Below are 17,847 nucleotides of genomic sequence, written 5' to 3' on the forward strand. Positions count from 1 at the left end.
ACGCGACGAGATCCTGGCTTACATCTCCGGCACTGCAAAAACAAAAGCAAGCAAACAAAAAACCATTTTGTGCTTTGAAGGTGTCAGGAGCCAGGTTTATTGAATTCCAGTTCAGACATGGTTCATACTAAAGAATATATATTTTGGTGTTTGTTTGTTTGTTTGTTTGCTCCCAAAGCTGAGTTGCTGTAGTTGTGTGACCCTCTCTACAGAACCCTACTGTTTATTTCACGTGTGTTTCCTACTATCCCAACTAAAAGTCTTGTTATGCTTGCGTCACCAAGCCTGCGTAGTTTCGTATTTATCTAGGGGTGCTGTATTAAAAAAGAAACACAAGGTCGGATTTTGTTTTTTTCTGTTTTTAATTTATGTATCACCATTTTCAGTGAGTGGACAAAAACAAAACAAAAAAGAAGAAAAACAAAAACTCTTGCATTTTTAACTCCACTTCAGGGGATCCAATGCCCTCTTCAGGCCTCCACAGGCATCTGCACACATACACACACACACACACACACACACACACACACACAAATAAATCTTGGAAAACCAGAGCTGTGTAGATAAGGGAGTTTGATGAAGGATAACTAATGCTAAAGAGTGCCACATGGAAACTTGTACTTCAGAGGCGTCCTGAGGCATATACACACGCATATATAAAGGGCAGGGGGGTAAAGGGAGTCACCCTCTAACAGGTGACAATGCCTCTCCCACATACCACTGGCTATCAAAAAGTTTAGTGCCAGGTATGGCTTACCTGAAGTTGTTGGTCAATGAGGATTAGACACCACTCCCTCAAAAAGGTTACAGCAGGTGCCATTGTTCTGAGCTATTCAGAACTTGATAGTAAAATCCTATTGCTCGAACCACCATCTGCCTGTGCCACAGACATGGAGAAATTGAGCTGGTAACAATATGAAAATCCCATCCCTCCTGGAGAGCTTTCAGAATGCTAGAAAGTTCTATGTACACTATCGGGGGAGGAAAAAAATCATCAACCATCTTAGCTAGGCGTGAGCCCTGCAAGCTACAACAGTGACTGACCCAGCAAGACACGCTCAATCATGCACCTGTGGCACGAATGTTATGGAAGCAACCGGCTACTTTCTGCTTGGAGGTGAAGCCCGCTCCACAGATGGAGCCCGTGGTTGGTGCCAAAAGCACGCCATTGGCTAAGTCATTGGCCCTGTGGCAGAAACTACTATACTGTCAGACTGCTGAGTAGTAAACTTTCAGCCCCAGATTTCTTATTTTTATACCTACGTATCGTATTCGTGCACTTCTCAGCCCTCATCTGAGAATCCTCTTTTTGCCGTACTTGGAAATTAATATAAAGGCCCACAAAAAGGGGTTGGGGGAGGGGCAGAGAGATTATAAGAGCCAGAGGGAGGCTCTGGAGCAAAACAGTGTTTGTGCCAGACAGTACAGCTGCACACGTGAACGCCCAGCCGTGCAACCGGATGCACAAGACTTTGAACATCACCAGCCAAAGCTCCCCAGCATGGCTGGGGAAGGGGTGTGGTGATTTGAATGAGAAGCTGTACCCCAGACTCTCAGGCGTTTGAACATTGGGTCCCCACTTGGCAGTGCTGTTCAGGAAGGTTGGGAGGTTCCTGGGGTGAGCTTTTAAGAGTGCTGTGCCCTACACCTCGCGCTCACAGCAAAGCACGAGCTCTCGGCGTCCCGCCCAGCCGCCATGCTGCCTCGTTAGCAAGCCTCCAGCCCACCATCACAGACTCTTCATCCCTCTGGAGACGTCACTCAACATGAACTCTCTCGTGCTTAGGTTCCCTCTGGTTGTGGTGTTTTATCACAGCAACAGAAAAGCAACTAGAAGCATGGTTATTAAATTTTCTTTTAAGACAGAAAGCACATCAAGTTGGAAAGGAAAAGCTTGCTGGAGAGAGGAGGAATTAGATGAAAGGGAACGAGAGGTAGATTTGATCAAACTACTGAGGTAAATGGTAGATACATATGTTGGTGTCCACTTGGAAAATGAAATTTAAAACTTTTGATGTGAACCGATTCCACACCACATACACACGTCACTTTCAGTCCAGGCCACTTGAGAAGATGAGGCAAAGAGGCTCCGAAGTAAGGTCCCATCCCCAGATATTCCTAGCCCCCCGTCAGGCTGGCCAGGATACCAAGCAAGCCTGGACATCCCCAGGTGCATGGCAGGGCCAGTGATACCCATTTACCATTCTTCCATCCATCCTCCCCAGGCTCTGACTCTTCACTGAAATCGTTTGGTTTCATTCTGGGGAAACCTCACCTGAGCCAGGAAACGTTCCAAGTCCTGACCAATCCTATGGTGAATGTGACGTCATGGGGACCAGGCTGGGGCCAAACCTAGAGTGTGTACTTTTCAGGATTAAGGACCTTTGACTCTGAAGATTAGAGAAAAGGGACTTGAGAAGTATTGCCTGGGGCTAGATGTAAAAGGTTGGTAGCCTCTGATGCCTCACTCCTGGCTGGAGGACTACGGAAGTTTGGGACTGAAGGGTGTGACTCCTCAGGCTGGACCACTGGCATGCGGGCACAACTAAATGAGATGAGCCTTCGGGATGCACACAGGATAAGAACAAATGCCTGGCTGGGCAGTGGTGGCACAGGCCTTTAATCCCAATACTAGGGCATCAGAGACAGGCAAATCTCCAAATTCAAGGCCAGCGTGGTCCATGTAGTGAGTTCCAGGACAGCCACACTGGAGAACCTTTCAAGAAAGTGAGGTTCAAGACATTACTCACTTTAAAGAGACAGGACCCAGAATGAATGTGCAGTGTAAATGCTCCATGGCTCCCAAGAAGTTCAATGCCAGGGAATACTCCACAGTAGATCACAGTGCAGTCTAGAGCTGGGTGAGCAGCTTTGCAGAGAACCAGTTTATTTAAAGAGTATGAAGTACAGAGGGCTGCCATGTAAAAAGCACACATCGAGTACCTCATGATGGGGGAGGAAATGCAACTCTCCTCCCTCCCCATCAGAAAAGCAGAGCATTTACTAGTGGTTCCTGACATCTCTACCACTGTGGAGGAAGGGAATGGCCGGAGCTGATGGCTAGTCACAACTTTGGGAACGGAGGGAGAATACTGTTGTGTTGAACCATGTCCCACTCCAAGCTCGGTTCGTGTGTTAAAGCTGCGATGATGTGATTGTGTTTGGAGGTAGAACATTTAAAGAGGTTCAGAAATGTGGAAGGTCTGGGCCTAATCTAATATGAAGTGTCCTTGTAAGACTGGAAAGGTTGGGCATTGTTGCACATACGTGTAAACCCAGCATGGGGTTTGACGCCAATCTTGGCTACATGGTCAGCTCAAGGCCTTCCTGGGCTACATGAGACCCTGTCTGAAAAAAATGAAGGTAGGAAGGGATGGGGTTGGGGGCAAGAATGGGGAAAGAGAAGAGAAGTAACGGGGAAAGTGCTATGGTAACCCTAGCTAATACGGATTTTAGAACCAAGAGTGAGATATTGTCATAACAAACCTAAAAATGTGTTCATGGCTTGGAATTATGTATGTGGAGGCTAGAATCCATTTGAGGTGCATGTGTGAAGTAATTCTGACAAGGTCTCCGACAGGAATCAGGTACACCTGACTTAAAAACCGGTATCCTACAGTAAGAGTTCTAAAATTTCGGTTTCTTTTTAAAAATACAGAAATATTCTAAAAATGTTTTCGTTTGCATCCCAGGTGTGTCGATATGAGCTGCTTCGCAGCAGGTGACTATAATTTGCCTCGTGCTCTAGCAGAAGCGTGGTTTTGCCAGCTGCAGATACTTTCTTCAATTGTTTGACATACGGAATTCTGGGACTTTTTCAGAGGGTACATAATGCTAGGGCGAAGCTAGGTGGAGTTGGTTGTAGTTTGTTAGCAGTCGTGCTCAAAGAAGAAACAAATTAGAAATGGATCTCTCTCTTCCTTCCTCCCTCCTTCCCTCTAGCCTTCTTTCCCAGCTGGTGATAGGGGCTGGGGGGAGGATGAAGGGTGGAAAAAGACTGGGTACAGAATCCTTGCCACACAGTGGCAAGGAACTTGGCTGAATTGGATGCTCGTGTATTACAGGATGAAGTGTTTATGGTCACTAGCGAGTACACAGGCCACAGCGTGTATGGAGGTGGAGCTGGTTCTCTCCTTCTGTGTGGATTCCAGGAATCAAACTCAGGTACCCAGGCTTCTGTGGCACATGCCTTTATCTGCTGAACCATCTTGATGGCCCCAAAAGGGGGTATTTTAAGAAATATAAGTACAAAATACTCAGATGAGAGCCCTACAGATTATCAAAGCGTGGCCTTACTTGCTCTTGCTGCAACTAACAAAACATGAGGGCAGAGATAAGTTCAGGGAATTATTGAGCAAAAAGTGATTAGATCTTTAAAATTACATTTAAAAAGTAATCAAAGTTAGAGAAGCTTGTACAGGAGAGAGGGTCCTGTGCCAACAAGGCGAAGCAGGAAGGCCTCCAACAGCTGTGGAGAGGCGTGGCCCACACCTGAGCCAGCCTGACAAATGACTCCCAGGCTCCACATATGTGGCAAAGTAAGTTTTCGTTTTGTTTGTTTTGTTTTGCAGTATTTTGTTAGGGAGCTTTGGAGAACTAACACATACTGCTAACTGAAGAAAGTAAACCATAAACCAATGATTTCGTGAACAAACAAGGATATTCCCCCTACTCCATTTCAGGAAAGCGGAACAGTCACTAGTGATTTCTGCCAGCCTTACGCTCCTGGGGAAAGGAAGACAACAGGCCAGCCAAACACTTCTCCTGCTCGGAGTTGATGTCTGCGGAGGTCAAACTTCCGGCTAACGCCACCCCCACAATCCCTGCACGCTGCGGACTCCTTCCCAGAGCAAGTCTAAAGAGGGCAGAGTTAAAACATGGCTTCCCTACAGACTGGCCCGAGTCCTCTAGCCAGAGGTGACACCCCATGCAGCCCCTAACCTCACAGGATGTCCACAGGAGGCTCCTACTTGGAGTGTGTCCTCTGGTGCCTGGTGAGAAGTGACTTAAAACCAAAGGCGCGCCCGCACTGGGGGCACGGGTAGGGCTTCTCCCCCGTGTGGCTCCTCTGGTGCCCGATGAGGTTGAACTTCTGGCTGAACGCCTTCCCACACTGGGCGCACACGTAGGGCTTCTCCCCCGTGTGCGTCTTCTGGTGTCTGAGGAGGAGGGACTTGAACTCGAAGGCGCGCCCGCACTCCGGGCACCGGTAGGGCTTCTCCTCCCCGTGGGTCCTCTGGTGCCGGAGGAGAGAGACCTTCTTCCCGAAGGCGTGCCCGCACTCGGCGCACAGGAACGGCTTCTCCCCGGTGTGGATCCTCTGGTGCCGAAGGAGGTTGAACTTCTGCCTGAAACTCTGGCCGCACTGCGGACACGCGTAGGGCTTCTCCCCCGTGTGCGTCTTCTGGTGGCCGATGAGGTTGAACTTCTGGCTGAACGCCCGGCCGCACTGGGCGCACACGTGCGGCCTCTCCCCGGTGTGCGTCTTCTGGTGCCTGGTGAGGAGGGACTTGAACTCGAAGGCGCGCCCGCACTCGGCGCACCGGTAGGGCTTCTCCCAGCCCGCGTGGGTCCGCTGGTGCCGGACGAGCGTGGCCTTCTTCAGGAAGGCGCGCCCGCACTCGGGGCACAGGAAAGGCAGCTCCCCCGCGTGCACCCTCTGGTGGCCGAGGAGGTTGAACTTCTGGCTGAAGCCGCGGCCGCACTGGGCGCACACGTAGGGCTTCTCCCCGGTGTGCGTCTTCCGGTGCCTGGTGAGGAGGGACTTGAACTCGAAGGCGCGCCCGCACTCGGGGCACAGGTAGGGCCTCACCTCGGCGTGGACCCGCTGGTGCCGGACGAGGTTGACCTTCTGCGTGAAGCCCCAGCCGCACTGGCGGCACACATGCGGCTTCTCCCCGGTGTGCGTCTTCTGGTGCCGGATGAGCGTGCCCCTCTGGCCGAAGCGCTTCCCGCAGTCGGGGCAGACGTAGGGCTTCTCGCCCGAGTGCGTGACCTGGTGGGTGAGGAGCCTGGACAGCAGCCGGAAGCCGCGGCCGCACACGGGGCACAGGAAGGGGTTCTCGCCCGAGTGCGCGCTCCAGCGGTGCTGGATGAGCGAGGCCTTCCGGCAGAAGCCGCGGCCGCACTCGGGGCAGGCGAACGGCTTCTGGTCCAGGTGGGTGCGCTGGTGGAGCAGGAGGTCGATCTGCTGGCGGAAGCCGCGGCCGCACTCGGCGCACGCCAGCGGCCGCTCCCCGGAGTGGACGACCTTCTTGTGGCTGTTGAGCGACGACACGTACATGAAGCCCCGCCCGCACTGCTCGCACACGTGCGGCTTCTCCCCCGAGTGCTTCCTCTGGTGCACGGTGAGCGAGGCCTTGTGGGCGAACTGGTGCCCGCACTCGGAGCACGAGTAAGGCTTCTCCGCCCCGGGCGGCGGCTGCGGCGGCGTGACCTCCGACCCCTGGCAGAAGCCCCGACCGAAGTCAGGAAAGGCCGGGGCCAGCGGGAAGGCTCCGTGGAGGAGCGCTCCGGGCTGGGGCTCCCCGGGTCCCCGCCACACCGCGCCCGCCCTGTCGGGGAGCCCTGCCTGCGCCAGGCCGGGGTTCGTCCGCGTCCCGCTGCCCTCCGCCCAGCAGGCTGCGTGGCCGCGGCACGGGCTGGGGCTCGCCCTCTGCAGGAGGGCGTCGCCGCTGTCTCCCTCCTCGTCTCCTCCGCCGTGGGGGCAGCCCGCAGCTTCCGACTGCAGCCTGCTGCCTGCCGGTGGGCCAGGGCAGGCGTGAGGGGGCTGTCCGCTCGGCACACACGCTCGGAGGACTTCCGGACTGGCAAAGGGTATCGGGCAGGGGACATGGGCCTCTAATTCCATCCTGGGTTCTGCCGGAGAGAGAGCACTGGTCAGAATCGCAGAGGTTCCCCAACAACGAGCGCACGGACACACACAGCAAACGCCCCCTCTACAGGCCTGTGCTCCACGGACGCGCACGGCAAACGCCCCCTTTACAGGCCTGTGCTCCACCGACGCGCACGGCAAACGCCCGCTTTACAGACCTGTACTCCAGATGGCTGCAAGCAGCCTTAGCTCAGTTCTGAACGTCAGGAAAACTAGAACACGGAAAAGCTTCAAGGGCGACGCCCGCTCTGTAAACTGCCGCAATCAAGCTTGCTAACAGCATGAGCGTCCAAAAACACTTGCTCTTAGTGAGTTACCACAAGTTCCTCCAGTGATTTCCTCTGCTGTGAAAGAAAGGGGCCATGTCTCAAGTTGTCTGCCTAAAGGTTTCCTCCAGCGGGAGAGGCGGTGTAAGCCAGTGTTAGAGATCCATATGTGATATTAAGCTGAATGTTCTCTCACTCAGAAAAGGCGCCATGGCCTCGGCTTAGGAGCCTTAAAGGAATCTGGCGCTGGCGGCCTAATTACTCCAAGCCTCCCTTGGATTTTCTTCAAGTCCTGAAGGACAAGCGTTTCCCCCTGGTAACAGGACCAGCCTGGGAGACAAGTCAGTACACCTGCTCCACGACAATTGGTCCCTATCTACTTGGAGCTGATTATAAAAAAATCTGATGAGCTCCGACTGAGCACTCGATGTCCAGCCTCTCCAGACCCACCTGCTCCTTCTCGACAAATACAAAGCAAGACGTTTGTGAACCACTTGCAAGAACAGGGCTGCCAACTGGTTTATGGGCTGTTGGACCACGGTCAGTTATTAACGCACCACCTGAATCTCCTTCCACACCAGACAGGAATACATCACACAGTCTAAAACACACTGTGAACCTTTAACCAGAGACGTTTGCTGAGCCCGATTACACCCGTGATTCACTTGCCCTGATCTGAAAACACTGAGGCATTTAGTAATAGTAACTGCCATGAAGCTTCCCGCCTAACCCCAAAGCTCCTCTGTTCTCTCTCAAGAAAACTGCTCAGTGAGCTGCCTCTCTGGGTGTCTCTGCTGGCTGAACAGGCTCTCCGTGGCAATTACTAATGCTGTTCCTTGAGGCCTTGAACTGTGAAAGTTGACTTTCAGCCTTGGTACCCAGGTCTGGCCTCCAGAAGTGGGCAGCATCTCCTCGGGAAGTGTTCTAACTCGGCTCACTAACTCATTAAGCTAGTTTGTCCGTATTAACGTAACTCCTGGCAGTTGTTTGCATTCCCGGCTATCAGCTATTTATAGCTGCCCAGCAGGGCACGTTTGATACACACAAGGCCCTGGGTTCAATGTTTAGCATGGAACAACACACAGTTTCTGTAATTCTGGAGTTTTTAACAGCTTTAAGAATATACTGCTGACTACTTGCCTGAGACTTCAAAGGAAGAAAAGGTTCCCCTGCCTCGTCTTACCAATATTCCCACTTGGTCCTAATGTTGTAACCTGTTAAGCTGCTTAAACTCTACAGACCCTCTCTTGAGACCTTTAGTACTCAGCGTAACTGTAGCTCCTCTGTTAACATTCTCTTGTTAAGACCTACTTTTGCCTTTGGCATAACAGAAGCCATTTTGTTTTTAAGTCTCCATTTTGATCATAAGGTGAAATTAAGTTCAGGTTCTCAGGCCCTATGAGCCTGAGACGGGAGTACAATTCAATAGTTCAATACTTGCTGCTTAGAATAAAACAATAGATGTAAATGCATGTTCTGCTTGATTCAAAGGTAAATACGTGTTCTGTTAGAGTTAAGACCACAACAGCCTGCTATATTCCTTTCTTCTGAAATGATGGGGAACTGGAAAGTCCCCAAACCTATATCCTAGCCAATCAGCTTGAAATGTTTTATCTAGCTATCTAGATACAATGTACTTGAAAATGTTTTAACTGGTCAAAATAATGTAATGCTGGCCCCCTATCTCACTTCCTACACCTGGTGATGACCTTAGCTGGCTATGGTTTTTCGTTTTTAAAAATAAAAAATAAAAAACCTGTCTTAAAGACAGACTGGCTTCACCGTCTCCCAAGACCAGATGTGGCCCTAACCTGTCAGTTCTCTGTTCAGTGTTCATTAAACTTCCATCAATCTAGTGTGAGTGGTCAGTGTACACCTATTCCTGAACCCATAACAATAAATACTAGTCATGTCCACTGTTCATCTTTCTGTGTGTCTTCAGCAGCAGGGGAATTGTTGAGAGTCTGGTGTTAAACTGCCCTAAACACAGCCACGTCGCCCTTACGGGAGGCGTGGCTCCTGATAAGGCTGTCTGCCCTCATAGTTCGCTTGGCAGTGTAGCCATGTGGCAAAGTGAAAGTGACAGGGCTTGCCTTCTGTGACACGAGTGACTCAGCTGGAGAGACTGCTCAGAGGTTAAGAGCACTGGCTGTTCTTCCAAAGGTCCTGAGTTCAATTCCCAGGACCACGTGCTGGCTGACACCATCTATAATGAGATCATGTGCCCTCTTCTGGCGTGCAGGCAGAACACTGTATACACAATAAATGAGTGACTCTCATCCCATCATGCACAGGTCTGAAGAGGACTAAATTCCCAACAAGAGAATTCTGCTCCTGAGTGCCTTCCTACTTGAAATAGTTTCCCACTTTCCCAACTTGAGCACAAGTCCTGGCCCACAGTTCTCTGAGCTGCTTCGCTCCTTGCAGAGCTGCAGCTGGCTGACTGCAAATCCTGACTGTCAGACTCCTTCACTGTGTGAGCCAATTCCCTGGGAACACCTCCATCCTTCTGGAACTTGTGCTGTCTTTCTGAAGAAATATAGATTTTTGATACCAATAAGTAAATATTTCTGTCACATGGAAAAATGTGGCACTGCTTCAGAACTGGGTGACAGAGGCGAGGATACACTAAAATGGGCCTAGGGGAAGTGTTGATGGGAAATGTGGAAAACAACTTTCTGAACTGTGTTCCGGTTTTTTGTGGAAGAGTACACTTAATGCACAGTGAAATATTTAGCTGAGAAATTTCCTGAGCAAAGCATTACAGCTGCAGCTTGGATCGTCCTTACCACTTTAGTGTAAGATGCAAGAAATTAATTGAATTGTTAAAAGGAATCTTTTCAGCTTATGCAGAATGGAAAGACAAGGCTTGTTCTGAAGAAAACACTGAGCATCACTAGCCAGCCTTTTGTGCACCATATCGCCACCCACAATGGCAGAAGCCTGCCACAGACACGGGATCCCAGCCCAAAAACACTGCCAGGTGGACCAAATGAGAACAGGAAAATAGGATAAAGCGGAGAAAGGCTGCTGTACTTCCTGGAGTCTAAAGCTCTTGTCAGAAGAACCTGGTTTTTTAATATTATGGATTTTGTAAATGAGGCTTTTTCATCATGGCACCTTCATGTATGTATGTCATGACACCCCCTCACTTCCTCCCCCACCATCTTCCCTACACTCCCTTTAGCTGGTTCTTCCTTCCAACTTCTGCTTTCTTATTACGTATGTTCCGTTACTTTCTCCATTTCCCTCTTCCCTTAAGTGTCTCCTCCACTTTACAATTGATCCCATTAAGTTTTATGACGTGTGTGTGACACACAGAGAGGAGAGACAGTGTGTGTGTGCATGTGTGCGCGCGCGAGTGCGAGCACTCTGGCTTATTTTGTTTAACAATGATTCTCAGTCACCTTCCTCAATCTGCAAATCCCTTTGGTATATACCTAGGAGTGATACAGCTGAGTCATACAATAGTTCTATTTCTAGTTTCTTGAGGACCTGACATACTGATTTCTGTAGAGGCTGCATTTGTTTATATTCTCATTGGCAGTACATAGGGGGATCCTTTTCCCCACATCCTCACTAGCATCTATGCTGTTTTGTTTTGTATTGTGTTTTTTTTTTCTGATAATAACCAATCTGATGGAGATTGATGGGAAATGTAGAAAACAACTTTCTGAACTGGAATGGAACCAAATGCAACTTTAATTTGCAACTCCCTGATGGCTAAAGATGTTGCGTACTTCTTCACACATCTACTGCTCACTTGTTTTTCTTCTTCTGACAACTGTCTGTTCAATTCATTTACTAATTTGGTTCTTTACTAGTTCATTTTTAGCGGAGCTATTTTGATGTAAACATGCACTGTGCTTCAAAAAAAAAAGTAGAGAATGGCCCCCAAATCAAACCAGTGTCATTTCCACCACAGAGATAGTCCACAAACTAGACAAGCAGATCTCCACACTGGTTTCAAAGGGAAAGGTACCACAGTAGTTCTGAGAAGGCATCTGACCCCTGGCTGATGGCATGGGATGGGGCTTGGCAGAATTCTAGGAATGGAACCCCTGACACAAGTTGATGGGGGACCTGGCCATTGCCCCTGTGAGCCTGAGGGCAGAGCAAGCCCAAGAGAATTATCTGAGCCATAACCATTTGCCTTCCTAGTTTGTGTTTTGCTTGGTGTCTATCCCCCCCCTTCTGTCAATGGTAGAATAGAAATATCCTAACCCTAACACACAAGGCTCAAAGAAAAGCCCAGAGAGGGAAGCTGCCCCAGTATACCTATCAACATTTTACCACCTGAAGTAGAGAAAATGTTACCCTTGTTTAGGTTTCATTATCTTCTGTACTCTCATTTATCATACTTTTTAAAGAAATTGTAGTAAGGTAAAAACTTACGATTTAATCATCAGTATAGCTGCAAAAAACTTTAAAAGAAAAGGACATTCTATTGTGGTGCCATATTTGTACTCTTAAGTTTTTTCTTCTTTCTAATGCTCAGGCTCCAGGACTTCTCTTTTTTTTTAAATGGGTTTTTTTTTTTTTTTGTAGTCGTTGTGATTTTGGGTTTGATCTTTGGTGTTAGGGATGAGAGCAGGATTACTTCTTTCACCATGTCCTTCTTTTTGAAGAATTTCCTTACCTAGAGTTTAACATGCCATGTGTCACAAATTCTTTATTTCTTTGAACAGCAATGAATCATTTTCCTTTTATGTCTCAATAGTATTGAGATAGTTTTGCTAGGTGTAGAATTTACAATCCTTTCGGCACTTGAAGAAAATTCCTGCCATGTCCTCCTTGACCTTATTTGTTCAAATCCTCTATAGCCAAGACATTTTCCTCCCCTGAAACCTTCCAGATTTTTTTTCTATTTTAGTTTCCAAAACTGTATTTATCATGTGTCTCAGTGTTTATGCATGTATGCTTATTTAATGTTACTATGGCTTTTTGTATCTATATGTTTATATATTTCAGTAAGTATTCAACCATGGTTTTCTCAAATATTTTTCAGTATCCTTTTTGGATTCTGATGACACAAGGGCTCTCTTCTTGTTTTTATCCCAGAAGTCTCTGAAGCCATTCTTTTTTCAGTCTATTTCCTCTCTTTGTTCATTTTTATGACATTTTACTGTTCTGGAATCAAGTTCACTGATTCCACTTGGATGTAGAGGTGTGTATATTCAATCCTGCCACGCAGGAGGCAGACAAGTGGATCTAGACAAGTCAGATCAAGGCCACAGAGGGCTACAGAGTGAGACCCTGTCTTAAAATATACGACAAGTTCACTGAGTCCATCTGTCGTTCTAACTCCATAGCTAAGCCCCTCCAGGGAGTTCACACTTTCTATTGTATATTTCAGCAACTGCAGATGTTATCTTTTGTGTAAAATATTTCTTTGCTGATATTTTTATACTCTTTTTATTTCAAGAGTACATTGTAAAAGGTGGAAAATCCTTAGAATGCTTAATTATTCAGAATTAGGGATGGTACCTGAGGCCTTGTGCATTCAAGGCCAGCACTTTAACCGTGAACTGTGCCCCTTTCATTTTGAAGGTCTCCAGTTGTTCAGGTTGGCCCTGAACTCACTCTGTAACCCAGGCTGCGATTCTTGCCATTCTTCTACCTCAGCCAAGTGCTAAATTCACGCCATGCATCCACCTAATCTCTGATTTCCCTACACACTCCTGCCACTTCATCAGCTGAATGTCACTGTCATCTTCAGGTTGTAATTTCCTGGCTCTTGGTATGATGGGTGATATTTTTATTCTGTCCTGATTGGCTTTCATGGCAAGAGAATCTGGTCCTTATTTCAATGTCATTTTAAAGAAATACACATCCTCTTTATGTCCAGATACACTCAGTAAATAAATCAGGATATATCAATATGAGGTAATTCTACTTACCAATAAAAAATGAATTATTGGTGTACACCACATAGATAAAATTCAAAGTAATTATACTAAGTGTAGAAGGCAGTTAGATCCTATATGAATCAATTTACACAAATTCTAGTAAAATTCAAATGAATATATTAGGGAAATGGGTTAGAAAGGAGGTAGTTGATAGCTCCTCAGGAAGGGTGTGAGTTTCCTTAAGGGTGTTTATTTAGAAGCAAAACAAAAATAAAAATAAGAGTGTGGTGGCACACACCTTTAATCTCATCTCAGCTCTCAGGAGGCAGAGGCAGGCAGAGCTCTCTGCAGGCAAAGTTACCTGGTCTACAGAGGGAGTCCCAGGCCAGCCGGTGCTACACAGCGCCTGTTTCAAAAACCCTTTTCAAATGCCATTAAAAGCAAAAATAAATTAATGGAAAAGACACAGATCACATGAGAGAATATAAATTTTACCCACCTATACCCCGATGAGATTCCAAAAAAGATGGGGAAATGGGGTCAGACAGCATCAACTGTTGGTAAGGATGTGTCAAAAGAATTCCCACGCTGCCACTGGAGCTCATGTTCCTGCCTGCTTCAGGCAGTATGGATGCACATGTGTATGGACAGCTACTTCAGTCCTAGCTCTGGGTCTTGAGTTCTTCCAGTGTTTATACAAATACAGAGTAGCATGATTTAACTGCCAGGAATTAGGGAGTGCATAGCAGGAGCAGATGAGTTTAAAAACATGCAAAAAAGAACGTGCTGTGCTGAGGGACGCACGGGGCAAGATACAATGGCAACTGGTGGTCACGGAAAGTAACCAGGGAAGGAAGCAGGGAAACAGGACTGTCCCGGAAGCAGCAAGCCTGCCCCCTGGTGGACAATGCACTCCTCGCCCACAGGGCTGCCAGGGTACTACAGTTCTTTTGCTGTAATCCTACCTAAGCCATCACTAAGAAAACAAAGCTATGTGAATGTACAAGGTGGGTGTGATGTACAGCAGTTTCTGGGTCACGGACAGAAACTGAGGAGAGTTCAGCAGGAGCAGGCTAGTCTGTCTCCAAGGGCAGGCACTGTTCTGAAGATCAAAAGCGAGACTGGCAAGGGCACCAGAGGAGGAGATCCTCAATGTGCCGCTGGAGCCAAGCAGAGAAATAGACCTCCAGAGGTGGCCCCTCCTGGCAAGCATGAGGGGGTGGGAGGAGGAGGCAGCGCTGCACAGCCCTACCTGGAGCCTGGGGGGATGGGGGAAGAGGCTTCCTTGCCTGCTGAGCTCCTCACTGCCTTGCATCCTCATCTGCCCAGTCCTCCACTTACCTAGACAAAGGTCCAAAAGGCATCCACTGCCATCTCTCCAGGGTTCCGCCCCTTGCTCCAGCTGTGTGATGAGTTTCGGTTTGGAAAACACAATTCCTATGGACAAGAAACAAAACCAAGGTGACCTTGGGCTAGTGGCTTAAGAGGCTACAAGAAAGCTCCAGGCCAATGCCGGAAGCGTCACACACCCGGAAGGGAAGTACAGAGATGGAAAAGGATATCAGAATACTGAGAAAAAGTCAGGGCAAGGAATCCTGGCTCGGGAGCAGGGTAATCATGCCCTGTGCTTGAGTAAATAAAGTTCCCCCCATATTTGAAGGGTGAAGCCTAGAAAGAAGCCTCGAAACACGCCGTCAGTCATTGAATGTGTACGCACATGCACACGGACACGCGCACACACACACAACTTCACTACCAAACATGCACATTCTGAAGAACCGGGCACGCTGGCCACTACAGACACGACGCCCACAGGTAGACTCCAAGGCCTGACACAGCCACCTTACCCAGGGCCACCAGGTGGCTGTAGTTCTCCAGCATCACCTCCCTGTACAGGGTCCTCTGAGCTGGACTCAACAGTTCCCATTCCATCTGGCTGAAGGCCACAGCCACATCATGGAAGGCCATTAATGCCTGCAACGAAAACACATTCCTGCTCATCAAAGCAGCTGAGCTAAAACCAGTAACCAGTTCAGAACCAAGGCAGGAAGAACGGGATGAGCCGGTACAACAGCATGACATTTACAGGTCCTGCTTTGAACCCTCAACCCTACCTGTGTACGCTGAAGACAACATCCATAGATGGATGACAGCTCGATACACAGAACCCAGAAATGCTGGGCTTCCTATTTTGCTCTGTTGATCTACATGCAAGACCTTCAAAACCCACACCTTTAATTGTTGCAGCTATATACCAGGGCTTGAAATCAAGAAGACTGAATCTGTCCACGTTACTTTTTTATTTTTCTTTATTTGAAGTGGTTCTTGCTGTGATGCTGATGTTGGCTCAACTCCAGACTGTCCTACCACAGCTTCCTGAGTAGATGGGATTAGATACACACCACTGGGCCGTTAAACTTCACTTACAAAATTACGTAGCTATTTTTAAAAACCTTTTTGGGTCTTATACAATTTTCAGAGTAATCTTGTATGTACTTATAAACAACCACAAAAACTGTTATAACTTTAGCAGAATTTCTGTTTGCCATTGTCTTAGTTAGGTTTTCTTTGTGCAATAAAACACCATGACCAAAAAGCAAGTTGAGTAGGAAAGAGTTTATTGGGCTTACACTTCCACACTGTAGTCCCTCACTGAAGGAAGCCAGGACAGGAGCTCAAACAGGGCAGAAACCTGAGGCAGAAGCTGAGGCAGAGGCCATGGGGAAGTGCTGCTCACTGGCTTGCTCCTCAGGGCTTGCTTAGCCTGCTTTCCTATAGAACCGAGGACCACCAGCCCTGGGATGGCTCCACCCACAATGGGCTTAGCCCTCTCCATCAATCACTAACCAAAAAATGTTAAACAGGCTGCCCACACCCCAATCCCACGGAGCCACTTTCTCAATCAAGGTTTCCTCCTCCCAGACAATGAAAGCTTGCTAGTGTCAAGTTGACACAAACCTGCTCAACACGCCACGTGTTTCTACTGGTGAACACCAACCTCTTTACTATGTCACATCTCCCAGCCCTTACCATATGGATATGTGTACTATGATTTCTTCAACAAAATGTAGTTCCCAGCATTATGATCCTACAAGTATGTCTATTGCATTACACTTCTGGGCTTCTGTCTGCGTTGTGTGTGTGATTTTAATGGCCTGTACTTTGGATGCATATCCACTGCTACAAGATACATGATCTGTGATATGGCTGTTTGTGTACAACCTGTCCAAACTCACTCACAAGCCCTAAGAAGATTTTCTGCTAAGTTCCCTGAGATTTTCTACGGGGACTGTCATGTGACATGGATACAGAAATTGTGGTACATTTACACAATGGAATACTACTCAATTAAAAACACGGAAATCATGAAATTTGCAGGCCAATGAATGGAACCAGAAAAAAATCATCCTGAGTGAAGTAACCCAGAGGCAGAAAGACACATATGATATGTATTCATTTATAAATGGATATTAGCCATGTAATATAGGATAAACATACTAAAATCTATAATCCTAAAGAAACTAAACAACAAGGAGGACCCTAGGAAAGATGCTTAATCCTCATTCAGAAGGGCAAACAGGATAAGCATCGAAGTAGAAGACAAGGAACAGGACAGGAGCCTTCCACAGAGGGACTCTGAAAGACTCTACCCATCAAGGTATTCAAACAGATGCTGAGACTCATAGCCAAACTTTGGGCAGAGTGCAGGGAATCTTATGGAAGAATGGGGAGACAGAAAGACCTGGATATGACAGGAGCTCCACAAGGAGAGCAATAGAGTCAAAATACCTGGGCACAGGGGGTCCTGCAGAGACCAATACTCTAACTAAGGACCATGTATGGAGAGGACCTAGACCCCCCTGCTCAGATGAACCTCATAGGCTGCTCAATTTCCAGTGGGTTCCCTAGCAAGGAGAACAGGGGCTATCTCTGACATGAACTCAGTGGCTGGCTCTTTGATCGCCTCTCCTTGTGTGGTGCAGCCTTGCCATGCCACAGAGGAAGACAAGCATCCTGTCCTGATGAGACTGGATAGGCTAGAGTCAGAGGGAATGAGAAGAGGACCTCCCCTATCAGTGGACTGGGGGAGAGACATAGGGGAAGAAGAGGGAGGGTGGGTGGGACTAGGAGAAGAAGAGGGAGGGGGCTACAGCCAGGATACAAAGTGAATAAATTGTAATAATAACTGAAAAAGAAAATAAGAACAATTTTAGTTTGTAGTTAATCATATGTATGTTTCCACCCCTTTTTCCCTGCTTTTTTGCTCTTGCTAAGACTCATAGCATTACATTGAGTGAATGTAGGAAACAGACATTCTCTGCTTGTCCTCAATCTTAAAAAAGAATGAATTCAGCTTTTCGCCATTAACGTGTAAACATCAAGATAGCCTTTATAAAAAACCGAGGACAAGCCATCAAAGTGCAGAGAAAGTGAAACTCTGCACTTTGCACGCTACTGGTGGGAACACAGATGACAACATTTCTATAAAGATGGTTGACGGCACCTCGAGAGCAATTCCATCTGCATGTGCACAGCCTCCAAAAACTCCAAAAGCACAAACCCAGAGCACTGCAGAACAACGTTTGTAACAGCACTGTTCCCAGCCGATAAAGGAGGAAACAACCCCAGGTGGCCAAAAACCGATGGCGAATGATGAACTGTAGCACACACAGACGTTCAAAGGAAATTGTGGTTTGTGTGTTTTAGAATATGCCTTGAAAACATTACAGCAAGCGAAGTATGCCAATCATGAAAGGAGAAACGCTGTTCTTTATTTATCTGAAGGACGGAGGCGATGGCTCCCCAACACTGTGAAGGTACCTGAGGGCACTGAATTGTTGGTTTAAAACAGTAAAAA

General features: G+C 47.7%; 1 protein-coding gene across 2 annotated transcripts in view; it reads right to left on the bottom strand.

Moving 5' to 3' along the window:
- Positions 1-1,227: 1,227 nt before the first annotated feature.
- Znf169 (zinc finger protein 169) overlaps positions 1,228-17,847 on the bottom strand; it is a 33,334-nt gene continuing 16,714 nt past the window's right edge. For both annotated transcript variants that reach the window (XM_021638188.2, XM_021638187.2), the window contains exons 3-5: positions 14,837-14,963; positions 14,331-14,426; positions 1,228-6,858 (exon numbers count right to left, since the gene is read on the bottom strand). In XM_021638188.2, the coding sequence (XP_021493863.1) occupies positions 4,967-6,858; positions 14,331-14,426; positions 14,837-14,963 (2,115 nt within the window). In that variant the 3' untranslated portion in view covers positions 1,228-4,966. The remainder of the gene's footprint in view (positions 6,859-14,330; positions 14,427-14,836; positions 14,964-17,847) is intronic.

This window comes from Meriones unguiculatus, chromosome 19 (assembly GCF_030254825.1).
Source record: "Meriones unguiculatus strain TT.TT164.6M chromosome 19, Bangor_MerUng_6.1, whole genome shotgun sequence".
NCBI classification, from domain to species: Eukaryota; Metazoa; Chordata; class Mammalia; order Rodentia; family Muridae; genus Meriones; species Meriones unguiculatus.